At 43.6% G+C, this 22,098-nt stretch overlaps 1 protein-coding gene and 1 long non-coding RNA gene across 2 annotated transcripts in view; one reads left to right on the plus strand and one right to left on the minus strand.

Annotated features, from left to right (window-relative positions):
- The window catches only part of DNER (delta/notch like EGF repeat containing), a 379,011-nt gene extending 376,447 nt beyond the window's left edge, over positions 1-2,564 (minus strand). The window contains exon 1 of the mRNA XM_002749868.6: positions 2,186-2,564. Coding sequence (XP_002749914.3) covers positions 2,186-2,464 — 279 coding nt within the window. The 5' untranslated portion in view covers positions 2,465-2,564. The remainder of the gene's footprint in view (positions 1-2,185) is intronic.
- Positions 1,661-21,691, plus strand: LOC118154685 (uncharacterized). Its single transcript, XR_004744895.3, has 5 exons — positions 1,661-1,992; positions 4,455-4,520; positions 5,702-5,799; positions 9,005-9,221; positions 21,556-21,691. It is a non-coding gene; the product is annotated as an uncharacterized LOC118154685 (long non-coding RNA).
- Positions 21,692-22,098: the final 407 nt, after the last annotated feature.

Raw genomic sequence — 22,098 nt, forward strand, 5'->3', positions numbered from 1 at the left:
TGAAAAATGAGTCTCAAGTCTTACTGTGAGATCATGAATAATTAAATTAAAATCATCAGGAATCCATTTTTATGGATTATAAGGCTCTGAATCATCTCAGTAAGTTTTTCTAGGTAACCAAGTCCAATCAAATTCCAAGTTGACTAAGCTTTCCTATAAGGATTACAGTTACTTCAGCGCTCTCTTCAATTTGCACGCCAGGGCATGCAGTATTGCTTCTACTCAGGTGAGCGGTGTTCACACAGCTAAGCCTACCGCCAATGTGAACTACAAAGGAAACCTGAATCCGTTTTGAACCAGTTGGTTCTGCAATGTTATGTATTAGTTCATGACTGTTTTGAATGAACTATATTATATATCAAGTCACTACTTAGAACAAATCAAAATATTTATGTTTCTCTGTTAGTCATCTTTAGGCAGCACGAAAGAGCTCTTTTTCTTAAATATATCTTATATCTATTTTTAGAGTCACTAAAAAAATCTCAGAGTTGTGTTAAATTCCCAATGTCCAGTCTTTCTTCACATATAGAGGTGCACTCTAACCTACCTTCTCCCATCCGTTCCCACTAAACCCTAGGAGCAAATTAATTATTTCTTTCCAGGATAAAATTCAGACATACAAATATAACAACAGTTTGATGGGCACACTCTATAAATTATCAATATACAGGGAAAATTAGCATGAGTCCATTCCCTGGTTTTTGATTTGCAGTTCTTTTCACTTTTGCAAAAGCAAGATTTTGTTCTAGTGTTTAGAATGGCTCCAACAGGCGTTTCCCCAAGAAGCTATCACCGGGAACCTACTCCTGATGCTCACATCACACAAATTCTTCCTCCTCATCATCACCTCCCTTCAAGGAACTGAAGCTTATTGAAACCAGCAAACAAAGAGGAAGAGCCCAATGTTGAAAAGACAGAATCTGGTTGCTAATTCGCTATTAGAGGAAATAAAAAGTTTCTAGGTACATGCAAAAAAAAAAAAAAATCTGCCTGTCAAGGTCAAGCATCTCAATCCCGTTCACCTCTGTAAAAAAAATGTAAAACCTGTCATATTCAAAGGGCAGACTTTTCCCGGTTGAAAGAACCTATGTGAGCATTCGCAAAGTAAGTCTCCAACCATTGTTATCAAATTTATATGAAACAAACTCCTCCACCCTCAATGTAAAAAAGATAGTATCTGATCCCAAATATCTTCCATATTCATGTGGTTTAATGTAATCATTTCAGATAAATTCATCATTTGCCCTACCCTGCAACCGAGGTTTGGGGATTTTCTACCTGTACACACAGTTCTACCAAATTGCCTACTGAAATTGTCGGTGTTAGTAGGTTTCACCGAGCTTTACCGCACTTATAAAAGCCCCAGATATTATTTTCTGCCAAATTCTCTTGGAAACCCCAAATTCACGGGCGGCTGCTGGCTACGTCTCATCGTCCCATCCCTCACACCGCCCCACGCTTTCTGGCGGCTTCCCGGTGCCCTGCTCACGCCCCGGCTGCCAGCTCCGAGCGTGAGCCCCAGGAGCGTCCGGCAGAAGGGCGTCCCCGCCAGCCCCACGCACAATGCCCCCTCGACTGTTCCACCACTGCTCCTAAGCTTGGAGAGTGCTGGTCGCAGGCCAAGGGGAGGCAGCTGCCCTCCTCGGCCTCTGGCTGCCTTGTCACAGCCCTCAAGGGCGGAGGAAGAGAAGGAAAGTGCCTGACCACCTGGCGCTGGGCCCACCATCCCTTGGGGCCCACCATCCCTTGCCTCCCACATCGCACACACAGGGTCCCGCGGGACGGGGAGCAGGGACCACCTGGACATTGAACACCTCGCCGGGGACGCTCAGAGCCGGCTCCACCACGCCAGCGGATCCAGGCTCGGCCGGGCCGGGAAGGGCGCGCCACTCGGTGGCCGACCGGAGCGTCGGGAGCACCGCATGAGGAGTGCCGAGCCCCGGAGAGGCACACCCCGAGAGCCCAGCCGGCCCCGCCCGGGAACCGGGATGGGTAAGGGAGTCAGGGTCGGCACGGGGGTCCCCGGCCACGCGGGCCAGGAGGCTGGATCAGTCGCCTTCCCCATGTGGGAAAGCCCGGGTCCGGCGTGCAGGAGCCCAGTGTCGGGCAGCGGCAGCAGGGCCGGCGGGAAGAGGCTGCAGGTCCGGGACCAGCGCCCCGCGCCGCGCCCGCCGCTTCCACTCACCTGGCAGTTGGCGCCGGAGATCCCGGCGGGGCAGGTGCAGCTGTAGTCGGGCTCGGAGGCGGGGGCTGGGTGCTGCGGGTCCGCCTCGGGTCGCGGGGTGCACACGCCCCCGTTCAGGCAGGGCTGCGCGGCGCACGGCCCGGGCGCGGACAGGGGCGCGGCGGGCACCGGGCTGGCCAGGGGGCTGCCACGGGGCCCCGCGCCGAACAGCAGCAGCAGCAGCAGGGCCGGCGAGGGCAGCACCTGCGCAACGGGCCCCTGGGCGCGTCGGGGCGGCATGGCCGGCCGGGAAGGCGCGGGAGCCGAAGTCCGGACGCGGTGACGGTGGCGGCGGCGGCGAGAGCAGCGAGAGCGGCGGCGGTGGCGGCTAGGGCTGCTCGGCGGGGCCGGGCGCCTCCTGCAGCCGAGGGATCCGCGGTTCCCCGAGCAACGGCGGGCGGGGCCTGCGGGGCGGGGCGGGGCGAGAGGGGGGCGGGGCGCCCGGCGGCCCATGCTCGGAAGCACCCTAGAGTGGTACCTCTCTCCCCGCGGGGAGTTGGGGTGGGGGTTGCAGGAAGGCGACGCGGGACCGCAGACCCCAGGAGTGGGTCGGAGTCACGCGTGTGTCCAGACGGAGCCGTTGGACCGGGAGCCAGGCGACGCTAGGGCAGGAAAGGGGCTGGAGAGGTCCACGCGTGCGGGAGAGGGACTTTCAGGGGCCTCCAGAGCGGGGAGCACTGGGTGAGCCCCCAGGCCGGAGCAGGGCAGGGCGCCCCAAGGGAGGGGTGGTGCGCTCCCAGCAGCCGCCCGCGGCCTCTTGGCGCAGAATCTGGGAGACCGCCCCGGGGCCCGGCCTTGCCTCATCCCCCGGGTCTGCTCCCCTTCCCACAGCGCTTCTCCTGCCACCTCCAGCCCTCCCGCCCGGCCGCGGAACCCTGCGCCCGACGCTCGCTCGGCGACCGGGCTCGCCTGAAAGAAACCTCGCGTCCGCCAGGCGGGCCCGGGGCCCTTGTCCTTGGTGCTGACCGAGCTGTCTCCTTCTCGCCGGCCCTTTCCAGAGCGCCGGGACTAAGGAATGTCTGGCCGCGCCGTGTGAGAGCGGGAAGAGGTCTCAGGATCAGACTGTCCACCCCTGTCGTTGAACCTCACGGGGAAACTGAGGCCCAGAAAGGCTGGACTCGAACCCAGTGGATCAATTTACTCCCAGCCCAAAACGCCAGATAGAACAGTTCAGAAGCGCAGGTTGGCAGAGGAGCTGCTAGCGGAAGGAATAGCTATAGGACTCTGTATAGAATCGCTGTGACCTACTTCGCGGGGCTCTTCTACGCGTCCTGGCGGGGTTGGCTGGTGCTGTGACCGCCGAGAAGGCTGCACTCCGCTGAATAAAGCGCAGCCAACCTCGTCTCCTCCACCTGACATTTCGCAATCTCTACTACCTGTGGGTTCCTATGTACCTTTTACCTTCGTTTTAAGGTGGCCAAATGAAAAAAGAAAATGTGATTCCCCTGGATTGACAATCTGAGCCAATTTTTTTTAGTGAACACAAAAATAGCTTGTTTTGTTTTTAAGAAAATAAGTAAGGACTCCATGTAAACTTATGCTGTAGGTGTCACAGACGCCAGGGGCTTCTAAAGTCCTCCAGTGGAAACAGGAGGGGAACTGCATGGCCTCTCCCTGTCCTGTTCAAACGCAGAAGCAAATGTCACACTTTTCTGCCTTAGGAGATGTCTAAAACGCATGTGGCCATTGCAGGAAATCACTCAACCCCAGACATATAGGCAAGCCGAGAATTCAGACCTCCAAGTGGATACAAACAGTTATTACATTTTTCCTCACACCTGCTATCTTTTAATCCGAGACCTTTTCCTTTTGTAAATTCTTAATTTTGTGCCACGGCAGCACCCTCTGCTGGTACCAATGTCGTCATTCAGGTGGTTCTTCCACTTTCCTGAAACTAACTTCTCTTACCTTGAGTCCTGGACTAGTAGATAGTGCTGTTCATTCCCTTCCATCAAGACACACACACAAACGAAGCAAGACGAAGTGTAAAAAGGTTGTGAGTTAATTAAAATCACATTTCAGTTTATTATACCTTTGCCTGAGCAACCCCTTTGTTTGTGTATTCCATATTACTTTGAAATATAGGAGAATTAAAAGTGGTTTTATTTTCTGAGTGCCGGTTACTGCATGTTTCAGAGAATTTTATTTTCTTGAAGTATTCTCTTAGTCTTTAATCTTTAAAATGCATATTTTGGCAGAAACAAGACAATATCCTTTCATTTTTCTCCAGGCTAAAAAGGAAAACGGCCTGGTGGGATGGCTCGCGCCTGTAATCCCTGCACTTTGGGAGGCCCAGGTGGGTGGATCACAAGGTCAGAAGATGGAGACCATCCTGGCTAACACGATGAAACCCTGTGTCTACTAAAAACTACAAAAAATTAGCCAGGCGTGGTGGCATGCACCTGTAGTCCCAGCTACTTGGGAGGCTGAGGCAGGAGAATAGCTTGAACCAGGGAGGTGGAGATTACAGTGAGCTGAGATCAGGCCTCTGCACTCCAGCCTGGGTGACAGAGCAAGACTCCGTCTCAAAAATAAATAAATAAATAAATAAGACTAAATCTTCCAGCATCTTAGCTTATAGGTGGAGCAACATGATTAATACTGGAAAAGGGCATATTGATTTGCATGTCCTGGTCCCAAAACATCCATGTACTAAGTGCCATGCAAGTGTTAAGTATTGTTACTATTATCACTCTCAGAGAAATGGATCTTTCCTGTAGATTCTGAAAGCTGATCTGGTACTTCACTACAGTTTTTCAATCATCTGCAAGACCCTCAAGTCCCCAACTAAAAAGTCCAACTAATATATCACCCTGTCACACTAGCAAAAGTGATTAAAATAATATTGCCTCTATGTTTAAATGAAAGCCAAAAATCCAGGCTTTTGTTTTATATTATTCCCAACTCACAGAATGTCAAATCTTCATCCTAACTCATCTCATTTCCTTTTTTGATAGAGACCCTATATTGACAAGTCAGAGGCAACATATACCAATAATGTGTCTTAATTTCAGCCAAAAACAAAAGTGATAGAATTTCTTGTAATCACTTTATGGAGAAAGTTCAGCTAAGTGGACTCAAAACTATTTAGCAACATGCCAGTCGGGGGTCACTACCAAGCTACAAGAATTTTTAGGGAAATATCACGGAGTTGAAACTTTGGGCAGCTAATAAAACTCACACCAGAATCAACAAGTACATTTATCTCAATCAGTAGAAATGCTGAGCTAAAATAAACAGAATGGAATATGAGGTGAATGATAGTACATCTGCCCTTGCTGCTCCTTGCCAATATTTCCACCTCTCTTCCTTCCAGGAACTTCTTAGTTAAGACTTTACTTTCCTGCCCTCCTTAAAGTTACATGTGGTCATACCATTTGCCATGACCAATGAAATGTGCAAAAAATAGTGTGCACCACTTCCAGATGGAAACTTTTAAAATTCAGTGCATGTCCCACTGTGTTCCCCTCTCCTTAGCATGACAACTGGCAAGATTCCAAGAGGTGGAATGGGGGCTCCTTCAGCTTGTGTCCCTGAGAGTGGTGAAGCAATGGAACCTCCAATGGACATATGAGGTAAGAACTAAATCACTATACTTTTAAACCACTGAGTCCCAATGATATAAAATTACTGGAGGTCACACATTAGTAAGTGGCAGAGCAGGTCTGATTATTCCCAATGAGCCAGGCAGCATGACTAGTGATATCAGGTGTACTATTTCTGCCAAGTAGAAGGCTGCATACTCTTAGAAATTCTAAGGCTTCTGGATTTGGTGGAATGAAAAAATTTCAAAACAATTTACAGGACACATTTCTTTTCATAGGTCTAATTTAGAGTTACAGCTCGATTGCATTATACCTGTAGTGTATTATAAAAAATGTTACAAACTAATGCAAATATAATTCTTTATTTTTTGCATCTTGTTACAAATGGAGAAAACCAACTTCCCAGGCCAGCACAGATAGCTATTTGGGAGCCAGTGGCCTCAATGAGAACAAGACTCCTGATGAGTTTTTTTATACTCTGTGTCCACCACAGCATCCTGTGAGAATGCCAGCCTGGGTACACTGTGTCATCATTCACAGCCTTAGAAATTTATATTTAGCCCAGGTGTGGTGGTTCACATCTGTAATCCCAGCACTTTGGGAGACCGAGGTGGGCAGATCACCTGAGGTCGGGAGTCTGAGACCAGCCTGACTAACATGGAGAAACCCCATCTCTACTAAAAGTACAAAATTAGCTGGGTGTGGTGGCACATGCCTGTAATCCCAGCTACTTGGGAGGCTGAGGCAGGAGAATCGCTTGAACCCAAGAAGCAGAGGTTGCCATGAGCCAAGATCGTGCCATTGCACTCCAGCCTGAGCAATAAGAGCAAAGCTCCATCTCAAAAAAGAAAAAAGGAAAAGAACAAAGAAACCTATTTAGAAGAAATTGCAAAGGTTACCAAGCTTGATTTCCCAGAATTTGAACTAAGATCCAAACTAAATCATTTACATGGGTCGATAAATCACCTCTAGCTTACCGTGGGATTTAGCACCCACCATCTTTCCAAAAACATCTAACTTTTCTGCAGTCATTTGCAAGATGGTCTCTATATTTCCCTCTGCACCTTCAATAGCCTGTAGGCAGTGACATGATTACTGCTACCCCTTCCTACATTCCACATTCAGTTAACCTTTAAGGATACAGGAAAACACCCCTCCTCCCTGCAGAAGGTGGAACTGGCTGCTGGATTGAAGCTGAAGTCAGCTTGAAAGAAAAGGTTGGCCACATATAGAGAGAAGGGACACATTGCCTGGTGACGACTTTCTATTATGAAGAACAGCACCAGCCTACTTTGGCCAGAATAGTTCTATCAGGACCCATGATAGTACTGGGCAAGTTATTCTCTTTGACCTTCAGAGGTCCTATAACATGGAGACAGAAACCTCAATTTTACAGAGCTCTAGGTAGCTCTATAAAATGAGATGATAGTGATGATGTGGAGTATTTACAGTGTACCAGACACTAATATGAATATTTTTTATATATTATCTCATTTAATCATAATGCCAGCATGATGAGGTAGGAACTATGACTGGTGCCCAATTAAAGGACAAAATTGCAGTGAAATGAGCTGAAGTAAAATGTCTAAAGTACCTCAGTTTGCAAGGGGCATGGCCAAGACTCAAACATAGGGAGGAGTCTGGCTTAGGAGCCATGCTTTGTTTGAATCTCTACTCTGTCTCTGATATATGAATCTCCTACAGTTCAGAGTCTGACACTTAGTACATACTATGTACAATGTAAAGTCTGATACTCAGTAGATATTGTGCATGAGCTATAGAGACAAATATAGATCTACATATATAATATATGTACATATGTATAATGTATGTGTCATAAATATAATGTATATATCATGTGTGTGTGATTGTATCATATATGTGTGTGACATGTGTCATGTATGTGACATGTTTATCATGTATCTGTATGGTCAGTAACATATGATATGTTGCACAGTGCTTGCTGGGCTTTGGTTTGTTGAGAGTTTTAGCTGTTTGCTCACTTGCTGTCTCTGCAAGGTAACTACCACTCCTGACTTGTGAAGGTGTAGGATGTGGAAATTGGATAGGACACTCCAAAGATCTTTTCTGAGGAGGAAGAGGACGCGCTGAAGAAGCTAATAGCTATCCAGACTGAGTAGCTGCAGAACCAGAATGAGGCCCCAAGCCTCCAAATCACTAGTTTATGCTTCTCCACCTTCCATAGTACCTTTCCTCCACTTCCAATATTTCCTACCAATCAACCCAAAAAGGCAATACAAAAATATAAATACTAAGTACATGGGAGTTTTAAGTGTCTTTGAAGAATTGTCATGAAGAATAAATATGCTTTGCATGCATTATAGCTACAAGCACTAGGTAATTATCTTATTCCTTTAATTAGTATTATCTTTATTAAAATTAGTCATTTAAGTGTTAGCATTCATATTTAGATTATTTTAGTCTATTATCACTGAACAATTCCTAAATGCTGTTTGAGACAGGTTCACATTTACTTTCTCCCCTCTAGACTCGCTCTCATTTGAATTAAACCACTGTTCTAACAGCTGTTTAAAACAGTTTTAATTTATTTTACATTATCACTGTAATATTGATTTGATCTAAGGTAGGTTTAAATTCGGTCTTGAATAAAAAGACAGCAAGGAAGCATATCTTCCCTATGTGAATATTTTATAAAGCACTTGAGCTACCTCCAGGTGGAAATCAGGTATTTTCACATTGATTCCTGAGAACATGGAAATTATTTTAAACTCAGTAACTGTTTTTAATTTCCTATACTGAACATAGGATCCGGTGTCCCTTCTCTCTATACATGGCCAACTTTTTCTTTCAAGCTTACTCCAACTTCAATCCAGCATCCAGTCCCACCCTCTGCAGGGAGGATGGGTATTTTCTTGTTTTCTTAAAGGTTAACTGAATGCGGGAAAGGATAACAGGAATGATGTCATTGTCTACAGGCAACTAAAGGTGCAGAGAGATATATAGAGACCATCTTGCCGATGGCTTGTGAAAACTTAGATGCTTTTGGAAAGAAGGTGGTGCTAAATCCCAGGTAAGCTGGAGGTGATTTATCATCTAATAAATCCACATAACTAAACTGCAAATAAGGAGATGCAATTTAAGCCCCCTTCTTTGTATCTGAATTCACTCTGGGATCTTAAAATTGAGTGCTATAAAAGAGCTCCAGTCTTTGGGTCTTCCAGACACAATATTTTAAGTTTTTATTTCCACATAGAAGGTGCTCCTGTTAATGGCTTAAACAAATTATGGATTTATTCTCCCTCATAAAAGAAGTCTGGAAGTTGTCAATCAAGGGTTGATAACAGTGTTGATGACTCACTCAGCTATCAGCCAAGGAGCTTCCTGCCTCTACTGTAAATGAGGCCTGAAATATCCAAGCTACATTATCGCTAACATGCCTATGGTGGGACATCTGTGGTTTTCTCCATCTGGTGAGTATCTCTCCTTCTTGGGTAACTGGGTCCCAGTTTTGCCATGGGCAAACCAACTCTCAGCCCTTATGCTGCAGATGAAACTGACCCCACTGCCAGACCCAGGAGTAACCATGTGACCTAGACCTGAGCATTCCCCCGGTGACAGAGTAGCTCAAGATGGACGTGTGATTCCAGTCACACACCATGAATACCAAAACCTCAACAGAACTAACACACACATACACAAACAACTGATGCAGACGGGTACAGTGGCTCACACCTGTAATCCCAACACTTTGGGAGGCCGAGGTACGTGGATCACCTGAGGTCAGGAGTTCAACACCAGCCTGGCCAAAATGGTGAAACTCCACCTCTACTAAAAATACAAATAATTAGCCAGGCTTGGTGGCACTTTGTAATCCCAGCTACTCGGGAGGCTGAGCCAGGAGTATCGTTTGAACCTGGGAGGCAGTCATGTCAGTGAGCTGGCCAAGATTGAGCCACTGCGTTCCAGCCTAGGTGACATAGCAAGATTCCATCAAAATGAATAAATAAATAAATAAATCAGCAAAATAGACCAGGTGTGGTATTAAATTATAATGATGATGGTGTCATCTTATTATCAACTTTGATGGGATTATCTTTTCATATTTTTTCATTAAGCATGACGCTGATTTTTTGGGTTGAGACAGATGTGTTCCATTATAAGGTAGTAGTATTAATTTTAATACTACTTTAATACTTTAAAATTTATAGTATTAAATTTTAAAAATTTAATAAAATTCATGCTGTAATCCCAGCACTTTGGGAGGGCAAGGCAGGTGGATCAACTGAGGTCAGGAGTTCAAGACCAACCTGGCCAACATGGCAAAACCCTGTCTCTACTAAAAATACAAAACTTAGCTGGGTGTTGTGGTGTGTGCTTGTAATCTCAGCTACTTGGGAGGGTGAAGTGGGAGAATCACTTGAACCCAGAAGGCAGAGGTTGCCGTAGGCCAATATCACACTACTGCACTCCAGCCTGGGAGACAGAGCATGACTCCATCTCAAAAAAAAGAAAATAGCAAAATAATCCAGCAAAGTATTTAAAAATTGATATATAATGACCAAGTAAGATTTATTTCTAGCACAAAAACATGATTATCAGAAAACCTATTTACCTGTATTAATAGATTTAAAAATAAAAATGCTATAGCCTTCTGCATTAAATGTTGAAGATGTATTTAATAAAATTCTGTATACATTCTTGATAAATAATAAAATGAAAAAAGATAACTACTACCTTATAATGGAACACATCTGTCTCAACCCAAAAGTCAGCATCATGCTTAATGAAAAAATATGAAAAGATAATCCCATCAAAGTTGATAATGACACCATCATCATTATAATTTAATATTGTTCTTGAGATATTAAACCAGTATTCAAAAGCAAATTTATAAGTATTTAATTAGCAAAGAAGTAAAATTATTATATGCAAACAATATACCTAAAGAATACAACTTAAGTGGGATGGATCCAAGATGGCTGACCACTAACAGCTCAGGATTGTAGCTCCCAGTGAAAGCTCAGAGAACGAGACGACACACTTTTAGACGAATTTTCGTCACTCACCGATCAGCCGATTCCCAGTGGAGGAGCCCCACGGGTCGCCAGCGCGACTCTTGTGGCCGCCGCAGCGGTTTTGCCGGAGTCTTGGTGCAGCAGCTCTTCATGCAGAGCCAACGGGACTGCTTCCCCTACTGACCGGAGTTTGGAGCTCCGGGAAGTCAGAGCCACTTGTTGCGGACTCAAGAGGGAAGACAGACCAGAGATTCCCGGGCAGAAGAGCACCATCAGTCTTATCGCTGCTATTTAGGCTGCCACAGTGGGTTGCTCCGATCCCAGCACTGGGAATCAATAAGTCGGACGTCGACTCAGAAACCTAATTAGAAAGGCGGTTCATCTACAATGAAGGGGAAAAAACAGCCTAAGAAGGCCAAGTATACTCAAAATCAGAACCCATCAGCAAGGGAACAAGCCCTGATGGAAAAGGACTCATCAGCAGCAGAACAAGCCCTGATGGAAAAGGACTGTGTTCCATTATCTGAAGTAGGCTTTAAAAGGTGGATGATAGAAACTTCTGGGAGTTAAAGGAACTTGTTCTAACCCAATGTAAAGAAACTAAGAACTTGGAAAAAAGGTTAGATGAAATGTTGAAAAGAATAGACAATATAGAGAGGAATACAAATGAACTTAAGGAGTTGAAAAATACAACACGAGAACTTAGTGAAATATGTACAAGCTTAAACAGCCAAATGGATCAAGCAGAAGAAAGGGTATCAGAGGTCGAAGACCAACTTAATGAAACAAAACGACAAGACAAGAATAGAGAAAAAAGGATAAAAAGGAATGAGCAAAGTCTCCAAGCAATATGGGACTATGTGAAAAGACCTAATATACGCTTGATTGGTGTACCTGAATGTGACGGAGAGATTGAATTCAAGCTGGAAAATACTCTCCAGGACATTATCCAGGAGAATTTTCCTAATTTAGCAAAGCAGGACACTATTCAACCCCAGGCAATACAGAGAACACCACAAAGATATTCCTCAAGAAGACCAACCCCAAGGCACATAATCGTTAGATTCACCAAGATCGAAACGAAGGAGAAAATATTAAGGGCAGCCAGAGAGAAAGATCAAGTAACCCATAAAGATAAGCCTATTAGGCTTACAGCAGATCTCTCAACGGAAACCCTACAAGCTAGAAGAGAGTGGGGGCCAATATTCAATATACTTAATCAACAGAACTTTCAGCCCAGAATTTCATAACCTGCCAATTTAAGCTTTACATTTGAAGGAAAAATAAAATCTTTTAGGAACAAGCAAGTACTCAGAGATTTTATTACCACCAGGCCTGCTTTACAAGAACTTCTAAAAGAAGCATTATACACAGAAAGGAACAACCAGTATGACCCTTTCTAAAAATACACCAAAAAGTAAAGAGCATTAACATAAAGAAGAATTTTTATCAACGAAAGGACAAAATAGCCAGTTAATAGCAAATGGCAGCAACCCTAAATTTAAATCGACCAAATCTCCCAATCAAAAGATACAGACAAAATCTAACGGTATATCCAAAGATATACATAGACTCAAAATAAAGGGTTGGAAAAAAAAATGTACTAACCAAATGGAGAGCAAAAATAAATAAGTAAAAAGCAGGAGTTGCAATTTTCACATTTGACAAAATAGATTTCAAACCTACTAGGATACAAGGGTAAAAGGATTAATGTAATAATAAGAGATCTTAACACCCAGATACATAAGACCCATAATGAGATTTAGATTCAACAAGACAGAAAATTGATAACGATATTCGGGACTGGAACTAAGATCCAGAACAAATAAACTCAATAGAGCTCTCCATTTTAAACACACAAAATATACATTATCCACAAAATCTAACGACATATCTAAAGATATACAAAGACTCAAAACAAGGGGATGGAAAAAAACTCACCAAACAAACGGAGAGCAAAAATAAATAAATAAAAAGCAAGAGTTGCAATTCTCACACTTAATAAAATAGATTTCAAGGCTACAAGGATGCAAGGGTAAAAGGATTAATGTAACAATAAGAGATCTTAACACCCAGATAAATAAGACACATAATGAGATTTAGATTCAACGAGACAACAAATTGATAACGATATCCAGGACTTGAACTCAGAGCCAGAACAAATAAACACAATAGAGGTCTCCATTTTAAACACATAAAATATGCATTAACCACTTTAAACACTCAAAATATTGATCGGCCATTATTGAAACCCATTTTAGGAATGAAGTAATATTCCTTTTTCCCTCTTTTTCTTTTTTTCCCCTTCTTTTTCTCTTTTTCCCAAAAAAAAATAAATAAATAAAAGTATTCACGGCCAGGCATGGTGGCTCACTCCTGCAATCCCAGCACTTTGGGAGGCCGAGACAGTTGGATCACAAGGTCAGGAGTTCGAGTTAAAAAAAAAAAAAAAAAAAAAGAATACAACTTAAAACATACTATAAACAATAAGAGAATCCCATAAGATATCAAAATAAATATACAGAACCAAAAACTCACATATATGCAAATAATAGCAGTTAATTGATGTGGGGGAGAGGGAATCTCACATTAGAAATAAACAAAAAATTTCTTAATAATTAGAACAAGAATGTGAATACCTATTGAAGAAAATTTTTAAATATAATCAAATGACACAAAATAAACTTGGACAAATATAAAAACATACCATGAACTTGAATAGGAAGACTTAACATCATAAAATATAAATGCCCCTAAGCTAATCTATACATTTAACATAATAAATACAATCATCAGTGGAATTTGGTGAGGGAGAGTGTGGAATTGTACAAGCTGATTCTAAAGTTCACCATGAAAAATAAGCAATCTAAGAAAGCCAAGAAACTCCCTAACAAGAAGGCAGTGAGGTAGAACTAACCAATATTAAAACATAATATAAAACTACAATAATTAAAATAGTGTGACACATTAAATAGACAAACTTATGGGACAGACTAGGGAGTCCAGAGATAGACCTAAATATTTTTAAGAATATGCTAAGAGCTAGATGTTCAATAAGTGAGATAAGTGAGTCATTACTTGGACAAATAATAGTATTGAATCCATATCTCACAATTTATACCTCAATAAACTCCAAATGGACCAAAGGTGTCGAAGTGACCCAAAAGAATGAAGCCATAGAAATTCAAGAATAAACCAAGGCAGAATATTTTTACAATCTTGGAGTGTGACACATATCCAGAAGCCATTAAAAAAAGAAAGATCAAAACACTTGTCAACATAAAATTGAAGAATTTCACATGGCAAAAATCACCATATGCTGTACAAAAGCACTAAGAAAAATCTTGTGCATACTTTATCAAAATCAAAGGGCTAATTTCCCTACTACAGAGCTATCTTCCATAAGGCAATAAGAAAGATCATTGACAAACTTCAAAACTTTCTATCCCTTTCAGCATCACCTCCCAAAGTGCATTCCGAAGGACACTAGTTTCCTTAGATATTGGCCAACTTATTAGATAAATGCCTAGAAGTGATCATTTGTATTCTGCACAGCAGGTAAGTGCATTTACAATTTTAAAAGACAGTGTCAGATTGCCCTCCTGAGACATTCTACCAGTTCACATTCCTGCCAGTTAATGTATGGAAGTCCCTGTTCTATCCTTTATAAAGTTTCATCAAACTTTTTCATACTGGAAAATCTGATAGGTGAAAAAGTGTTGTATTAGTCTGTTTTCATATTGCTGTAAATAACTGCCTAAGACTGGATAATTTATAAAGGGAAGAGATTTAATTGACTCACAGTTTGGAATGGCTGGGGAGGCCTCAGGAAACTTACATTCATGGCAGAAGGTGAAAGGGAATCAAGGCACCTTATTCACAAGGTGGCAGGAAGAAATGCCAATCAAAAGAGGAAGAGCCCCTTATAAAACCATTAGATTACCACCCTCATGGTTCAGTGACCACCCCCATGGTTCAGTGACCTCCTCCTGATCTCTCCCTTGACATGTGCAGATTGTAGGGATTACAAGGATTACAATTCAAGATGAGATTTGGGTGGCGATACAAAGTGTAACATATCTTAGTGTAGTTTTCAGACATATTTCTTTTTTGTTTTTGTTTGTTTTTCTTTTTCTTTTGAGACAGAGTCTCATTCTTTCACCTGGGCTGGAGTGCAATGGCATGATCTTGGGACACTGTACCCTTGACTTCCCAAGCTCAGGAGATCCTCCCATCTCAGCCTACCAAGTAGTTGGGACCACACGTCTCACAGGTAGATGCCACCACGCCTAGCTAATTTTTTGTCTTTTTGGTAGAGAAGGGCTCTGTCACCCAGGCTGGAGTGCAGTGGCATGATCTTGGCTCACAGTACCCTCGACTTCTCAAGCTCGAGATCCTCCCACCTCAGCCTTTCAAGTAGCTGGGACCACACATCCCACAGGTGTGCACCAGTGTGCCCAGCTAATTTTCTGTATTTTGGGTAGAGATGGGGTTTTGCCATCTTGCCCAGGTCGGTCTTGAACTCCTGAGCTCAAGAGATCTGCCCACCTCAGACTCTCAAACTGCTGGGATTACAGGCGTGAGCCACTGTGCCCAGCCTAAAATATATTTCTTATCATGAGCTAAAATGAGTGTATTTTCATATGCTTCAGAGACATTTGCATTTCCTTTTTGTGGACTGATTGTTCTGAGAATGGAAACCATTTACCTTCACACACAGCTTGTACCCGAGATGGGAACTACTCCCCCCGTGATCACACACACACAAAGCCTCCTCTGCTGGAACATGATTTTATACTATGCCTCTTCTCCTCGGCATCACTTTTCTACTCAAGCACACTCTTCCCCAGGCAAATATCTTGATTATTCATGATGGAAACCTCTGGAAAGACCCATAGACACATTAATAAAACCACCAACACTTTTAGCCCTGAAACCTTTATCTCAAAATACTTGCCTTGCTCTTTCCAGCAGTCCAAATCCAGTTGTTTCCTCCTGATTTTTTTTTTTTTTTTTTTTGAGACGAACTCACGCTGTTTCCAGGCTGGAGTGCAGTGACACAATCTCAACTCACTGCAACCTCCATCTTCCAGGTTCAAGTGATTCTCCTGCCTCAGCCTCCTGAGTAGCTGGGACTATAGGCACGCTACCATGCCCAGCAACTTTTTGTATTTTTAGTAGAGACAGGGTTTCACCATGTTGGCCAGGATGATCTCAATCTCTTGACCTCGTGATCTGCCTGCCTTGGCCTCCCAAAGTGCTGGGATTACAGGTGTGAGCCACCATGCCAGGCCATTTCCTGATTTTTATGCAATCTTCATCAAGCCCCTACATTGACCGACCTGTCTTAAACCAAACTTCAGATTCCCAGTAGAATCCAACTTGGCATTTCCCACTCCAAGACACTGCTAAAGCTTCATGGAGCAACAAACTCAGTCTCTAGCAACTTCTGGTTTTTCTGTTGTGTTGCTAGTTCCTTTCAAGTTGATTTGTAGGAGAATGTTCATGAAACTGAAATAAAACCAACCCGGCTTTCAGATCAGGAGCAAGAACAGAGCTAGAAAGGAACTGGGCTCCAATCTTGCAGAGTTGTGGACCAGGATTAGGTGGTGGGTTTGTTTTTGGTTTTTGGTTTTTATTTTCTTGCAATGGGGAAGCCAGAGAATAATGTAACTGAATAGAGATTTTTAAAAGACTGTTGTGGCTCAATGTGGGTGAAGGAGGGAAGCAAGGGTGGGTAGCAGAAATCCTGAAGGGATCAAATTTGGGAGGTGTTGGGGAGATGGAGGAAACGAGCCGTTCAGATGCACTGGCCACGGTGGATGACTGAGAGAAAGGAGTCCAAGACAATGCTGGGTTTGGATCCCAAACAACCAGGTAAATAAAGTTGCCAGTTCCTGAGATGGTGAGGACTCCAAGAGGAACAGTGAGAGAGGGGAGGTGGTGTTTGTGGTGGAGGCAGGGAAGTGGTTGCTTCAGTAGGAGGGTGGTGGAGTCTCCTGTACAGGCAAAGGTGAGTGACAGCCTATGGGGCTGAGCAAAAGGAGAGGAAGGACTCGCTAGAGACAAAAGTGATGCTAAAGATTAACGATGTTTCTAACTAGTCTATGTGCAGTCCTTTGGTAGCTATGTCTAATTATTTTAACAGTAAAGACACTCAGATTGCTATTTTAAATGAACAAAGCTGGCCAGGCACAGTGGTTCACACCTGTAATCCCAGTACTTTGGGAGGCTGAGGCAGGTGGATCACTTGAGGTCAGGGATTTGAGACCAGCCTGGCCAATGTGGTGAAACCCCATCTCTGTTAAAGATACAAAAATTAGCTGGGTGTTGTGGTGCATGCCTGTGGTCCCAGTTACTCAGGAGGCTCAAGCATGAGAATTGCTTGAACCCAGGAGGCAAAAGTTGCAGTGAGCTGAGATCACACCACTGCACTCCAGCCTGGGTGTCAGAGTAAAACTCTGTCTCAAATAAATAAATAATAAACAAAGTCATCTTATTTTATTTAGTACACATCGTACATTCCTACCACACATTTTCAAAAATAGTGCCACTGTTTGGGCTCTGTCCTTGCTCAGCAAACCTTGTGCTCCAATTTAAAGGACAGCATGTCTCTTCACATATTTTTATAAATCTTTTCAAAGATGCTAATGAAATAAAAGCATACTCATTTTTTTAAAAAATCTAGAAATTTTAGGCTTAATGGATTTCCAAATAAAATCAGGAACTCGGAAGACAGTCTGTGCAGATTCTATTTTTGCTGACAATGCACAAGAGAAAGCAGCTCTATTTTATGGAATCTAATTAAATGACTACAAGGAAAAGCTAATGGGGTTGGTAACGGGCAGAAGTTTTTCCCTGTGAATACTGAGGGCTCCAGCTTTCTGGGACTCCATGGCACTCAGCCGGGTGATTAACTGAAGTGTGGGACCCACGTCACCAGCAAACGTGATCACAGCATCATGTGACCCTTAGTGCGTCAGGGAGTAATGTGTAATCTGAGCAATGCTCAGAGAGCGGGCTGTGAATAGTAAAGGGCATTCATATAACAGTGAGCCACACCGACTGCAGTCATTTATCTCAAGATTACGCCAATTTATTTAGATGCAGATGTCACAGACTGATTAAAAACTAGTCCATTGCACATATTCCATTTGCTGCTGAGATAAGAATTAATAGACACAAGCCAGATGACATCTATATAGGGGTGATGCCTCATCTGGGGAGCAAAGCGCGTGCTCAGTCGTTTTTCTGAATGCACAAATTAGCCCAAGGTGAACTTGCCCCCTCTTCTACTGCAAATGCTCAAATGAATGCCCATGCTTTCACCTCTTTTCACTACACTGTAGTATTAAACTATCAGGATTTTGTAGGCTTGTCCTAGTCATCAACTATGATGACTTTTAGAACAAATATTTAAGGATGCTCTCCACATCATCCATGGACCAGAGAATAGTTCTTGATTCCAGAAACAATGATAGGTTTTTTGATACTGAATCAGGCTTACATTCTGGGAATAAGTCCCAAAGGATCATAGGTGGAACCAATTGCTTTGGAACTGGGAGAACTGGGCAGGGCTTAGGGGTCAGGGTTGAGGACGTCATCAGCCCACAAGCTGCAGAGCCAGCAACTAAAAGTGAACCAGCAGAGAGCATCCAGGGACAAACGGTCCAACCAAGGAGTCAGCTCAAAGGCATAGGGCCAGAGGCAGAATCCAGGCACAGGGAATGAGTGGCAACCAGGCATTCCAGATGAGAATCGCAAAGGCCTCTGGGTAAGCTGTCCCTTATACAGCACTAACACATTACTGAATGTTATGAAATCTGCACAGGCCAAGTACAGTGGCTCATGCCTCTAATCCCAGCACTTTGGGAGGCCGAGGCGGGCTGATCCCTTGGGCTCAGGAGTTTGAGATAAGCCTGGGCAACAAGCCTTACCAAAAAAAAAAAATTAGCCGGGTGTGGGCACGTGCCTGTAATTCCAGGTACTTCAGAGGCTGAGGTGAGAGGATAGTTTGAGCTCAGGAGTTCAAGACAAGCCTGGGCAACATGACGAAACCCTGTCTTTACCAAAAACACAAAAAGTTACCTGGGTGTGGTGGCATGCCTGTAATTTCAGCCACTCAAGAGGCTGAGGTGGGAGGGTTGCTTGAGCCTGGGAGGCAAAGTTTGCATTGAGCCATGATGGCACTACTGCACTCCAGCCTGGGCAACAGAGTGAGACCCCATGTCTAAAAAAAAATGTTTTGTTAATTAGCCAGCTGTAGCAGCACATACCTGTAGTCCTAGATACTCGAGAGGCTGAGATGGAAGGATCACCGGAGCCCAAGAGTTTGAGGCTACAGTGAGCTATGATTGCACCACTATACTCCAGTCTGGACAACAGAGTGAGATCCTATCTCAAAGTAAATAAATAGGCCAGGGGAGGCCAAGGCACGTGGATCACTTGAGGTCAGGGGTTCGAGACCAGCCTGGCCAACGTGGTGAAATCCTGTCTCTACTAAAAATACAAAAATTAGCTGGGCATGGTGGCAGGCACCTGTAATCCCAGCTACTCCAGAGGCTGAGACAGGAGAATCGCTTGAACCCGGGGGGTGGAGGTTGCAGTGAGCCTGAGATCATGCCACTGCACTCCAGCCTGGGTAACACAGCAAGACTCTGTCTCAATTTAAAAAAAAAAAAAAAAAGAATATCCAAATGTACCATAAATATATGAAAAGATGCTCATCCACATTAGTCATCAGGGAAATGCACATCAAAATCCGATTAAATAACGTTCCATATCCACTAGAGTGGCTAGAATTAAAAGGACTGACACAGGCATTACAGAAGCAGTGGTGCTCACATACACGGCTGGAGGGAGTGTCAATTGGCAAAACCACATTAGACAGCTTTTGGTGGTATCTACTAAGGTTGAACCTAAACATACCCTATAACTTGACCATTTCTCTCCAAGATCTCATTTACATCCAACAGAAATATGGGTCAAAAGCATCAAAATGTTTATAGCTGCTTTATTTGTAACAGCCAAAGACTGGCAAACACCTAAATGTTCGTCAACAGGGGAACAGATGAACAAATTATCATGAATTTCTACACAGGAATATGATGCATCAATAAAAAGGAACAAATTGCAATGCCATGGAACAACGCAGTTGAACCTCACAAAATATTAGACAGAATTAATGCATAATAGCAGAAATCAGGATGAGGGTATCTTTGAGAGGAGGGAAGAGCTGACAATGCAGAAGGCAACGCCAGCATTCTCGGGTGCTGGCGCTGTTCTGGTTTTACATAGATCGTGGTTCTACGGGTGTATGAGAATTCATGGAGCTGTGTACCCTTATGGTCTCTGTACTTCTATGCATGTTTGTTTTAGTTTAAGAATAATGTTTTACATTTTTAAAAATTGGAAGAAGACTCATCAAGGGCGACTTCCGAGAGCCTATAGGAAAGCTCCAATGACCTCCAACTTCTTCCCTGTTTATTCAGGGGAGTCTTCAAATCTAACCACAGGATTCATTCCTTCACCTGGTCTTCATATAGGCAGCATACATTACTTCAACAAATATTTATAGAGGGCCTGTTGTGGGCCAGGCACTGGGCTGAAATTCAAAGATGAATACAACAGGTTTGTGAATTCTCAGGGAGTTCACAGCCTGAAAAAACAACTGCTTTCTAATCCCGTACTCTGCTGAATGCTCTCTCATACATCATCTCATTTAATTCACATTTCATTTCATTCTCTCAGTAAGCCAGTCCATAAATCAGTAGCAGGGCTCTAATAAAACCTACTTCTTATGAACCTCGGGGCAGACATCTTCCCTGTACACCAGGCTTGGTAATATGTATACCACAGTAGGTAGCCTTGCTAACCCACAGCAGACATCAATAATCTGCCAGGCACTCCTCTCCCTGGCTCTGACTCGACCTCACAATCCTCCCCCTCACAGCTCAATAGACAATCATTTTAGAACAATGGGGATTCACCCAGGGGATGCCACTAATCTTCTATTCTTGAATCAAAGCATCAACTACTTTTTTATACCTTTATCCCTCTTCATTTGAAAATATCCTTGGGAAGATCTATAACTTGTTCTTAGTTATTTGCCTCTGGTTATGAAAGGAGAATTTGAGAGTAAATTTGCAGGCAAGGGCTGAGAAGAAAGTATGCAATCCACGCAGGTCTAGAGTTTTAAGGGGACTTAGGCTAAATGATTAAGGAACTGCAAGAAACTTGCTTATACTACTATTTTGCCTGGAGTAGAAACTAGCCTCGGTGATAAATTGTAAGCTTATAAATTAATCTTAATGGGAATAAGGGACAGCTGAAATAGATCCTGAGATTATCAGTGTGAATTTCAGCTCACATTACATGCAAATAGTCTGTGGTGTTAAAAACTCAACTCCTGGTTCAGCAAAACTCCTGATCAGTTTTCAAGAAAGAGCACTTACTTCCTGTGTAGCCTACGCAACTGCCTATCTTTCGTTATCAATGCTGGTGACAGTGATCAAAATGACCCTTGTGCAACCTGAACCTGCCTGAGCGAGAAGCTGCTTCCTTCCTCTGACAACCATTCCAGAGAGAAAAGCTTTGCTGGAAAAAAGTTCTTGGATCAGGGCATTTGTTCACACACCAAAGGTTAAAAAGTGAAGATGGCACACCTCGGTGTTTGTTTTATTGTGTGTATACAAATAGGGAAAATACTTCCCAAAAAATAAATAATAAACTCAGAAACATGTCAAGCCCTTACTTCTTGGCTTTAATTTTGGATTGCTATATTTTGCAGGTTTCTAACGCCTACTGATACAGAAAGGCTAAATTCCACCCTCAAGCCTGGACCCTCAGCCTTAAGTGAAAACAGCTGACCCTGATACAGAACGGCTGGGCTCCTGTCTAAATCCACCTTCAAGTCTGGACCCTCAGCCCTAAGTCAAAACAGCTGACCCTGATACAGAACGGCTGGGCTCCTGTCTAAATCCACCTTCAAGTCTGGACCCTCAGCCCTAAGCGAAAACAGCTGACCCTGTTGCCTTTGTGGCCCACCCCACCTCCTATCTTGTGCTTGCCTTTTTGCCCCACCCAATCCCCTATCCTTTGCCCATAAAAAGACTTCAGCTGGTGGAGCAAAAAGAGGTAGCTGATGCAAGTGTTTGGGGATGCAGGCTGCTGAACATCAGGGTTGCATGCAGCTGAGCATCCGAGACTAAGGATAGACTCGGCCAACTTCACATGGTGCAGCTTCAGGAAAAGATCACTTTCTTCCCATACCACCCCTTTACCAATTCCCCATCCCACTGATAGCCACTTTTATTGCCCAATAAACTCCTCC

The sequence above is a fragment of the Callithrix jacchus genome, chromosome 6 (genome assembly GCF_049354715.1).
Source record: "Callithrix jacchus isolate 240 chromosome 6, calJac240_pri, whole genome shotgun sequence".
NCBI lineage: Eukaryota > Metazoa > Chordata > Mammalia > Primates > Cebidae > Callithrix > Callithrix jacchus.